The sequence below is a fragment of the Vespa crabro genome, chromosome 9 (assembly GCF_910589235.1).
Source record: "Vespa crabro chromosome 9, iyVesCrab1.2, whole genome shotgun sequence".
Lineage (NCBI taxonomy): Eukaryota > Metazoa > Arthropoda > Insecta > Hymenoptera > Vespidae > Vespa > Vespa crabro.
In genome coordinates, this window is record NC_060963.1 from 1,923,718 (window position 1) to 1,934,614 (window position 10,897).

Genomic DNA, 10,897 nt, shown 5'->3' on the forward strand with positions numbered 1-10,897 from the left:
ATTTATAGTCGATGTAGAAACGATATCTCGAGTGGGAGTTGCGGCTTATGATCACAATGGTGGTATGACAGAAGCGCTGTCATTTAGAATCGAACGGATAACTTATTTGTCAAATATTTGAAAAAACATCACCGCAACACAATGGCGATGGGAAAAGGTTTTCGCGTATACGAAAAATTAAAACCACCTAGTCCACATTCCCTTTTGTTAGAACGTCGAAATCATAAAGAAACTGTCTTATTTGAATCTCAGGCTGTCGCTGTACTTTGTAAGTATATTTATTAATTTTCTAATTACGCAGAGAAATGAACTAAGAGAGACATATTTTTAATAATAAATATTCATTTTTCACAATGCTATTATATTTCATTATTTAAATTAACAACTTTGAATTATAATTCATGTCTAACCGAATTAATCGTTCCTTTTTTTTTCCGAACAAATCGATTATTTGTTATATATCTCTTCCTTGGCCTTTTTTTTGCAGCTCTTCAAGAAACAGAATCCTTGAAAGGACAATATACGAAATTGTTAGATGCCTATGGATGTTTAGGAGTATTACAATTAAATGCAGGAGAGAACACATTACTTTATCTTGTCCTTGTTACCGGTTGCTTCTCAGTTGGTAAAATTGGTGAAACTGAAATCTTCCGAATCACACAATCACATTTTGTTCCTTTACATTATAGTCAAGGAAATGAAGATCGTGTATCAGAAGTTAGAAAATTCCTTAATTCTGGTACATTTTATTTTTCTTGGACAGGCGGGCAACAGGAATGTCTTGATATCACTCTTAGTGCCCAAAAAAGAAGTAAATCAACGACCACAGATAATAGATTCTTTTGGTAAAATGGATTTTATATTAATACATATTATTTGTTTTTAATCAAATAAAAACAAAAATATTTTTATCTAATAATTTAGGAATCGAATGTTACACATTCATCTGTTAAGATATGGAGTAGATACGAGCCAATGGTTACTCAAAGCAATGTGTGGCAGTGTAGAAATTCGTACAGTTTATGTGGGTCATAGACAAGCTCGCGCAGTTCTTGTATCAAGATTAAGTTGTGAAAGAGCAGGTACTAGGTATGTATATTAATTGACAATATTACAATAAAGTTTATGTACAATGATAATAAAAATATTTCATACTATAATAATAATAATAATAATAATAATAATGATAGTAATAATAATAATAATAATTAAATTTGACTTCAATATAATTTTTTTCTTTCCTACATATATCTTTACATTTATTCTAGAAAAATCAATTTTTTTTTTTTCTTTTTTAAATGCCTATATTTAGATTTAATGTCAGAGGGACCAATGATGATGGACATGTAGCTAATTTCGTGGAAACCGAGCAAACTATTTATTTGAATAATGAAGTAACATCTTATATACAGACTAGAGGATCGGTTCCATTATTTTGGGAACAACCTGGAATACAAGTTGGTTCGCATAAAGTTAAAATATCCAGAGGATTTGAAGCTTCAAAACCAGCTTTTGATAGACATTTAACTATGATTAAGCAAAGGTATGGACAACAAGTGATAGTAAATCTTCTGGGCTCCAGTCTCATTGGTAGTAAAGAAGGGGAAGCAATGTTAAGTCAATTATTTCAAAAACATCACACTATGTCAGAACACAATGATGTACCACACATATTATTTGATTATCACCAGGAGTGTAGAGGTGGAAACATGAAGAATCTCTCCAAACTAAAAGCTAAAGTGGAAAAGTACTTAGAGTCCTTTTCCTTATTTTATGCTGCTGGAAAAAATGTAATACTTGAACAAACTGGTACAATTCGTACTAATTGCTTAGATTGCTTGGACAGAACTAACTGTGTACAAACTTTTTTTGCATTAGAATTGCTTGCGCAGCAATTGAGTTTACTAAAACTACTTGAAAAACAACAAATGGTATCAAGATTTGAGGAAATTTTTCGTCAAATGTGGATATATAATGGCAATGAAGTTAGTAAAATTTATGCTGGAACAGGGGCGATTCAAGGAAGCTCAAAATTATTAGATGGAGCAAGATCTGCCGCTAGAACAATACAAAACAATCTCTTGGATTCGAGTAAGCAGGAAGCCATTGATATTTTGCTCTTAGGTTCTACATTAAATACAGAGATAGCTGATAGAGCTCGATTATTGTTACCATCTAATATGTTACATGCTCCACCAAGTGTATTGAGAGAAATGTGCAAAAGATATAATGAATATGTAACAACAATGAAGCTTAGAATAAGCGTTGGTACTTATAATGTGAACGGCGGTAAACATTTTCGAAGCGTATCACATAAAGATATTTTACTTTCTGATTGGTTATTAGATGCTCCGCGTCATTCATCGTGTAAGTATAGATAAATATATTAAATCTAATGTTATAATTATATATATATATATATATATATATATATATATATCTTTCAATAATATTTTCAGCATTGGTATCTGTGGAATATGATAACGTACCTGTGGATGTATTTGCAATTGGATTTGAAGAAATAGTAGATTTAAATGCTAGTAATATTATGGCAGCTAATTTTGACAATGCAAAAGCTTGGGCAAAAGAATTACAAAAAGTATTATCAAGAGATACCGAATATGTTCTTGTTACATATCAACAATTAGTTGGAGTTTGCTTATATCTATTCATACGACCCGAACATGCTCCTTATTTGAGAGATGTTGCAGTAGATTGTGTGAAAACAGGTTTAGGTGGTGCTACGGGTAATAAAGGTGCGGCAGCTATACGATGTGTCTTATATTCTACATCTTTATGTTTTGTATGCGCCCATTTTGCTGCTGGCCAATCTCAAGTTACTGAGCGCAATGCCGATTATGCAGAAATAACGCGAAAAATAACGTTTCCCATGGGTAGAACACTAAATACTCATGATTATGTATTTTGGTGCGGAGATTTTAATTACAGAGTTGACATGGATAAGGATGAAATGAAGGAAATGATTAAGAGGAATGAAATTGATCAAATACTGCAATATGATCAATTAAAAGTAAAAACCTTAAACATTTTTCTAAATATATGTAAATTATTTAGAACAATGTAAAATAATTTGATATTAATAGTAAATTACAATTCTTCGGTCGATTTATTCTCGTAATTGTAGGTATTACTCGCATTCACTTTTCGAACAGGTACAACAGGAACAGGGTAATGTGTTCAAAAACTTTTTGGAAGGATCCATTACATTTCCTCCTACATACAAGTACGATCTTTTTTCGGATGACTATGACACGAGTGAAAAATGCCGTCAGCCTGCATGGACAGATAGAGTTCTTTGGAAACGAAGAAAGCAAATACCTGATATTGGTGAGTGTGAAAGAATACAATTAACAAAAACATTTTACATAAGCTTTGGATAATTCTGTTAAAACTGTGACCCTAGATTCTCCTACAGATTGGTATCCAGGGAAGCTTATTTATTATGGTAGAGCAGAATTAAAACAAAGTGATCACAGACCTGTTATTGCTATTATTGACGTAGAGGTTTATCGCGTTGAACCACAACAAAGGGAACATGTATTTAAAGAAGTAATAGAAGATTTGGGTCCACCGGATGGAACGATAATAGTAAAAACGGTAGACGAAACAGAAGATGCTGATAGCGCATTTGATAGTAATGTTATGATGGCATTGGTACAAGATCTGTCTCATATTGGCGAAGTGATTCTCGTGAGATTCGTTGGAGAAACAATTTGGGTCACCTTTAGAGATGGACAATGTGCTTTGGCCGCTGCAAAAAAAGGAATGACACATGTCTGCGGCCAAGCATTAACTTTAACATTAAAGTCACCCAATTGGATGCAACTTATTGAGAAAGAAATAGAAATTTGTAGCAATACCACGGCATCGCAATCTAGTGCTTTCTCGTCTATTTCGAAAACTTCTTTGCCAAAATTAGAACAATTAGGAATTGCAGAACATCCATCGCCTAATAAAGGAAATACGAATGATGTTACACCACCGCCTAGGCCAGCTCCACCAGGCAGACCATCTCAACCGCCTAAAAGTCCATACCAAGAGAAAAAACAAATTCCCCACGCAGGTGTATTTAGCGTATTACCTAATCAATTTCCAACGACGCCAGTTAAAGATAGAGCTGAATCCGAACAAGTGGAAAGATCGTCTCCGGAATCTGCAATTTACGAAGAAATATTAGATGGATTTCCTAATTATCCTGCGCCAACTAGACCACCGCCGCCATTACCACGTACAGATCCTTCCCAAGAATCATCGAACAAGTGTATTAGTTCTATACCTCCTCCATTACCGCAAAGACAAATTCCTCCACCTCAGCATGCCCCGCCCAGCTTGCCTACATCGTCGGTTCCACCACCGGTTCCAGCGAGAACATCAGGTGGTCCACCTATTCCAGCGAGAAATCCGCATTAAAGACAGAGTTTACGTTAGTCCTCATTTAGAGTATTATTGTCATCTTACATATAAATATTTATGACACTAAATAGAGAAATGAGATAAAAACAAGGCAAAGTTCTCTTTTGCTTCCGTAAGAGTCATCACACACTCTCTCTCTCTCTCTCTCTCTCTCTTTTTCTCGGTGCCGCGATGACTTCCAAATCTATTTCGTGGCTAGGACCAGTTCTTTATCTGTATAAAAAATAATATCAGTGGAAAAGTGCTTGTTACTGCACCATTTCTCATTGATTCAAATTCTTCTGCAAAATAATAATTAAATGATTCCATAAAATCGTCGTATGGCTACGATCTTTAATTATTATTCCATGATCTTTGTGTTTATAACGATGATATATATATATATTATAATATTGATTTTTTATATTGCAAGATTATATATTGTTTATAAAGTAAACAAAAAATAGCTAAAATTTTAATGGCTACATATAAATACAAGGATTATGAGATAATATTACAAAAAAAATTTAAGTTTATGAGAGAACTAGAGAATTATTAAAAATTGAAAAAAAAAAATATATATATATATATATATATGAGCATGTTTGACATATGATACAATGATATGATATACAATGTTACGCTTAAATTATAGCGCATAATTCTTAATAAAACCTATGGAATATGTTGTAGATTCTATTAGCTCGAGACATTGCTTGATGTATCTCAAATGTTGCAAAATAGAAAACTACTTATGAATTGGATAGGAAACAGTTGTTAATTTATCTATGAAGAAAGTATATACAATGAGAAAAGGACAACAAAATAGTGATGCGTTGTAACTTAAAATTAAATGTAATTCTCATTATTCAGCTTTGTATACCGCCGAATGCATATATATGTTATTCGATGTTATAAAAATAGCTATTGTCAAAGTAGTACAAAATTAAGATTTCTTGCTTACCAATAAGTAGCAATGCGAAGAAATTTATAGGCAAAAAAAATTTCGTTCCCATATTTATGAACTATTTTGTCTTTCTGAAAGTAAAATAATATTTTTAGAAAAATCATTAAAAAGTCATTTAAAAGTATTTTTATATTTTCTAATCATTTTTTCCATCATAACTTACATTTTTCCAATGTTTTTTTTTTTTTTTTTTTTTTTTTAAGACAATGCTCAATGAAACTGGGAACACCTTCCAAAATAAATCACATGATCGAATATTAATCTAAAATATTCTTGAAAGAAAAAGAAAAAAAAAGGACAATTTGATATAATTTTAATAACATTAAAAAAAAAAAAAAAAAAAAAAAGACCTCATCATGAAATTCCCTGAAAAATTATTCGATGGGTATATGGTGTGCGTGTTTATATAATTTTCTTTTTTTTTTTATCTCTGAAATAATAATTACATTTTTAAAAAAGATAATTGAAACATTCCTAAAACATCGAAATATATCGATATCGAATTTTTATTATTATAGTTATAGCTTAGAGTTTTAATTATAAAATATTTTAATCCTGCAACGAATTTGCAGTACTACACTTAATGAATGTTAACAGTAATAAATTTTAATATCGTTTCATAAAGGGAAAAAAGAAAAAAAAAGAAAAAAGAAAAAAAAAGAAAAAAAAAAAAAAAGAAAAAAAAATTTTATTTATCTAAGTAGCACATAACCGGTCCTTCAATTTTTATGCCAATTGATGTAATATTTATTTGTGCTCTTGTTAAACGGAGATATTATAAAATTGGTCTCTTTACTTTATACATTGTAGAATGATATATAAAAAAATGTTTTCCGCTAAATTTATGTGTGTGTGTGTGTCTGACGAATTTATATATATAAATATATTGTAAACACAAAGCGCTGTGCCTGTCACAAAAACTAAGATCATGTGTAAAGCAATGTAAATGGCTGTGAACACAAATCCGGAAGAGTATGCTTTTAGTTATAACACATTAATCCCTTTTAGCAAATAAATTATGTACAAAAACGAATATATCCCATAACGATTCCTCACGAGCCACATTTCAATCATTTTAGATTGTTGATGACATCAGAAACGGAAAGTACAAGAATGACTCAACGAATGGCAATATTCGAACAATGCATCATGGATACGTCAAGAGTAAGAAAAGACTATCCCGATCGTAGCAACAATTTATGATGAATAATATGTAAATATATTTTAATATATACATCATTTTTCATTTAATTAAATTTCTTGTTACGTTACACGTTAATAATACAAGTTTCTTGTACTTTCTTTCGATTTACAAGATAGTTTATCGAAGATATCCAAATTTTTAAGGGGAAAAACTGACGCGCATTAAATCACATAACGATTGTGTTATCGCGTTCCATAACTTTAAATTAATTTCGCACAACATTCGTTTCTAGCACGATAATATATTGATACGATGCATTGATATTATTTAAACTTACATGATTATGTTTAAATAAATCAATCCAAAATTCGTTATTGACTTGCAAAAAGTCTTAAATTAATATCTAACTAAATCCTGATCGATACTAAATACAATGAATAAAAAATTAAGAGATCTTCCGTCTGCACGCATTATCTTTTTATAGATGTGAAAAAAAGATCGATTCTTATAAATCCAGATTGATTATAAATTTACAATTTCAAGTATAATATATATATGTATTTATGTATGTATGTATGTATGTATGTGTATATATCTATATATCTAAATATATACACACACCGTATATTGTTGCGCGCATTACTCAGAATTAAATCCAGAAAAAATGAAAAGCGGTTCATTGTCAGCATATAATAATATAGAAAAAGAGGATGCTGTGTCAAAAAGTACGGGATCCAGTAAGGAAATACCTAATAAAAAAGAATATAGGATATACTAAATGTTAATGAGATGTCAAAGTAAAAGTCTTATGAGATTAGTACATGTGTTTGCATGATAATAAACTGTTTTCCCCTCCCTTTCTTTACAGTTTTTAATACAGTCTCTTTTTTGTCATGTCTATAAATTGATCGTTGTGTTTCCAATATTTGGAAAGATTTTTTTTACATTTTATAAAATAATGGAGTATTGCAACACTTAGCTTAATAATCCACAATTGCTTAAATTATTCTTAATTATGACGTCGGTCACAGCGTCAAATACAAATTGTATATTAGATGTATCTGTGGCACATGTGAAATGTGTGTAAATTTGTTTCTGATCTTTCCTTTTATTTAAGTTTTCGAATTTCATTTGAATATAAGATGCACATTCCTCGTATGTATTAGCACCTTTATAATCCGGAAAACAAATGGTTAACGGGCTTCTAGCAATTTTTTCTTCAAAAAGATCCTTTTTGTTAAGGAATAATATAATCGACGTTTCGACAAACCACTTGCTGTTGCATATGGAATCAAATAGCTTCATCGATTCAATCATTCTATTCATTTCTTCATCCTCTGCTAGGACCAGATCATACCCACTGAGAGCAACACAAAAAATAATGGCTGTAACACCCTCGAAACAGTGTATCCATTTTTTTCTTTCTGACCGTTGACCACCAACATCAAACATTCTGTTAAATTACAAAAGACATACCAAACTATCAAATACCAATGATTAATTTATAATACAACTATAATTAAAAAATAACATACTTGAAATGTAATCCTTTAAATGAAAAATGAGTTTCCACAATTCCTGTAGTTTTCACACGTGTTCTAAGAACATCTTGCTGAGTAGGAATATAATTAGGTTGTGCTATACGATCGAGAGCATTCAAATAATATGCAGCTGAATCATTCAGTTGATATTCTCTACTACGTGTGAAACAAAGTTGTACACCTGCATCTTGCCATAGTCTCTTCATTAACAATACTAACTCTCCTGTAAGTTCACCTTCTTCTGCTGCTGAAGCTAGGGTGAAGAATTGTCGGGCTATATCCTAATGCACGATTATTATTATTTTTAGGATTAGTTGTTACTTGTAACAAAGAAAGCAAACAAAGCAAAAAAAAAAAAAGAAAAAGAAAAAGAAAAAAAAAATAAAAGAATAACTGAGATTATCCTTTTTAAAATATAATACTTACGGCCTTACTAGAATCAGCAAAATCAATTCTTAGCTGGCCCATAGCTCTGATTATTGCCATTAAACTTTGTATTGCATTACTATATACTACTGGCTTATATTGTTCACATTCTTCCTTACTATAGCCAGTCTCATGAATTATTTTCATCTGTTTTACTATTGTAGATTTACCAGATTCTCCAGCCCCTTAAAAATAAATAATCAAAAGTAAGATTTTACTCAATGACAATTATTTACATTGTTATTTCAATATAATTTGTAAAACAATTGACATGAGATAAAAATTAGATTTATGATTTGATGCTTAGTCATACGCATAACATTTTTATTTTTCTTTTTTTATGTATCTATTATAATCTTTGAATATTCTATTTGAATTTTGTTTGAGAATTTTTCGAGAAAGACAATATATTTTTTGTCTCACACACACACATATATATATACGTATTTATATTTTAAACTGTGACGAAATAATAGATGCCTAACGAATGCAACAAGTATAAGAAATATATATGACATGCGCACTAACGTCGCGGCAATCGAAAAATGCTTCTATTTATCTTGAACAATTAAATTGCCGTAGAGAAAAAAGTTGTGAATCGGATTTCAGAAATGATGTATTTCTTAAGAATGATTACGCGGCACGTTTCAAGGAAAAGTGTAAATAGTGGTTTGACATATATGCTACAGTGAGACATCGAGAGCTTTATATCTATAATAAGATATTTTAAGGTTGAAATGAAAAGTGACGTACAATATATATTTTTTCTTCTCTTTTTTCTTTTTTTTTTACAATATTAATAATCATGTCAAAAAAAAAAAAAAAATTGTATTGTATACATGAAAAATCATATATGTTCCTTTTCAATGAATCAATGGCTGATTATCTTGGTTGAATAAAGACACGCATTAAATTCATAGGAACAAAAACGATTTGTATTCGTTGGATATGATTTGATCGATAAAACAATGAAATATTGTGAAAAAATTAAAAGAAGAAACATACCAAGCAAGAGGAGCTTGACCTCACTGGCGGCTCGCTCGCCATCGGCCCTCAGATCCTTGTCGATTTTCTTGGACCTTTCAGCGGCTTCTTTGTCTCCGGTGGTGCTTACAGCACAGCCCATCCTCACCGGGATTTTAAATATGCACAGGATAAACAATAAACACCATGCACTGATCGCGTTTATAACACGTGTCTTTTGATTAGTTATATTTGTCCGTTATAATCGACCGCTACCGTCTGACACTTGTTGCACGGACGCGTGGGAACCGCCCGCACGCGGTTCCGCCTGCATATACGCAACAATTAAAAAACTTTTGACAAATGTTTCACGAGTTAATACGCAAAGAAATTCTCGATTAACTAAATCACTTATCCCGTAACGTTAAAAAAACGCGATGATGGCAAACGTAAGAAGACCGGTGCCCTTTCTTCGCATTTATTGACACTACTTTCTACGGCCCTTACAACTTTGATGCCAGATCCCGCGAGATCCGGAATGATTTCATTTCATCACTTATTATACACTAACTTAGTAAACGCGACTGTAATTGGTCGTGCGATCATATGAGCACTGCAATTGGTTATTCAGATCCGTTCGAATTCTTTCAGCCAATCAGATTTTTCGTATTCTAGTACTTCCGATTCGGTGATATATAATCATATACGCAACGTGGAATACCATTGGTCATAGTTTTAATACTTTTGATGTGATATTTTAACCTGTGAAAAAAAAAGGGATTTTGAATTTATTTTTGTTTTCTTTTTATTAATCTTGTAGGATAAGTTTTTATCACAAATAAAATAAACTGACGATATATAAAATAGTTTTATATGCCTATGTACTGTGTATTCATTGTATGCATATTATAATCTTGCTTACAAAGAGATCAAGTATACTTCATATAAAGAATAAATTTAAATCGTTTATAGAAATAATTGAGTCTCTTTAGGTATTTGTTAGTCATAACTATATCGTCCTTGAAAATGGCTCGAACCTATCATTTCTCATCGATGTTTAGAGGTTGGAACACGTGTTTCCGAGTTAACCTTTAAATTCTTTAGATCTCAAAGATAGTTGTTCTATTAATTAACATTATGTCAGTGTATCACGACGAAGTGGAAATCGAAGATTTTGAATACGACGAAGACGAAGAAATTTATTACTACCCTTGTCCATGCGGTGATCAATTCCAAATATCAAAGGCAGATCTTATAGCTGGTGAAGAAGAAGCTACATGTCCGTCGTGTTCACTTGTTGTTAAAGTAATTTATAATAAGGAAGCATTTCTTGAGAAACAAGAAAACATTAATAAAACAGAACAAAAAAAGGAGCTTCTGTCGGAGAAAGTTTGAGATAAGTTATTATTCTTTAATATTATTTATCAAAGAAGATAATTAATC

General features: G+C 31.2%; 3 protein-coding genes and 1 long non-coding RNA gene across 8 annotated transcripts; 2 read left to right on the forward strand and 2 right to left on the reverse strand.

The window, feature by feature from the left end:
• Nucleotides 1-23: 23 nt before the first annotated feature.
• On the forward strand, nucleotides 24-4,524 carry LOC124426789 (synaptojanin-1). Of its 2 annotated transcripts, none has more exons than XM_046968902.1 (7): nucleotides 24-268; nucleotides 488-845; nucleotides 925-1,089; nucleotides 1,313-2,367; nucleotides 2,460-3,031; nucleotides 3,174-3,348; nucleotides 3,425-4,524. In XM_046968902.1, the coding sequence occupies exons 1-7, from the start codon at nucleotides 142-144 to the stop codon at nucleotides 4,429-4,431; spliced, it is 3,459 nt and encodes a 1,152-aa protein (XP_046824858.1). In that variant the 5' UTR covers nucleotides 24-141; the 3' UTR covers nucleotides 4,432-4,524. The 2 variants fall into 2 exon arrangements, with proteins under 2 accessions (XP_046824858.1, XP_046824859.1); XM_046968903.1 differs by having other exon boundaries at nucleotides 3,437-4,524.
• On the reverse strand, nucleotides 4,297-4,620 carry LOC124426790. Its single transcript, XR_006942791.1, has 2 exons — nucleotides 4,480-4,620; nucleotides 4,297-4,405 (listed from the first exon to the last, which is right to left on the reverse strand). It is a non-coding gene; the product is annotated as an uncharacterized LOC124426790 (long non-coding RNA).
• A 1,431-nt stretch (nucleotides 4,621-6,051) lies between these two features.
• On the reverse strand, nucleotides 6,052-9,943 carry LOC124427031 (guanine nucleotide-binding protein G(i) subunit alpha). Of its 4 annotated transcripts, none has more exons than XM_046969456.1 (4): nucleotides 9,497-9,943; nucleotides 8,492-8,676; nucleotides 8,060-8,346; nucleotides 6,052-7,977 (listed from the first exon to the last, which is right to left on the reverse strand). In XM_046969456.1, exons 1-4 carry the CDS (start codon nucleotides 9,615-9,617, stop codon nucleotides 7,500-7,502), a joined length of 1,071 nt encoding a protein of 356 aa, XP_046825412.1. In that variant the 5' UTR covers nucleotides 9,618-9,943; the 3' UTR covers nucleotides 6,052-7,499. The 4 variants fall into 4 exon arrangements, with proteins under 4 accessions (XP_046825412.1, XP_046825415.1, XP_046825413.1 ...); XM_046969459.1 differs by lacking the exon at nucleotides 9,497-9,943 and adding an exon at nucleotides 8,921-8,939; XM_046969457.1 differs by lacking the exon at nucleotides 9,497-9,943 and adding an exon at nucleotides 8,763-8,903.
• Nucleotides 9,944-10,306: 363 nt separating this feature from the next.
• LOC124427033 (DPH3 homolog) lies at nucleotides 10,307-10,849 on the forward strand. The gene has a single exon (XM_046969461.1). The coding sequence runs from the start codon at nucleotides 10,592-10,594 to the stop codon at nucleotides 10,847-10,849; it is 258 nt and encodes an 85-aa protein (XP_046825417.1). The 5' UTR covers nucleotides 10,307-10,591.
• Nucleotides 10,850-10,897: the final 48 nt, after the last annotated feature.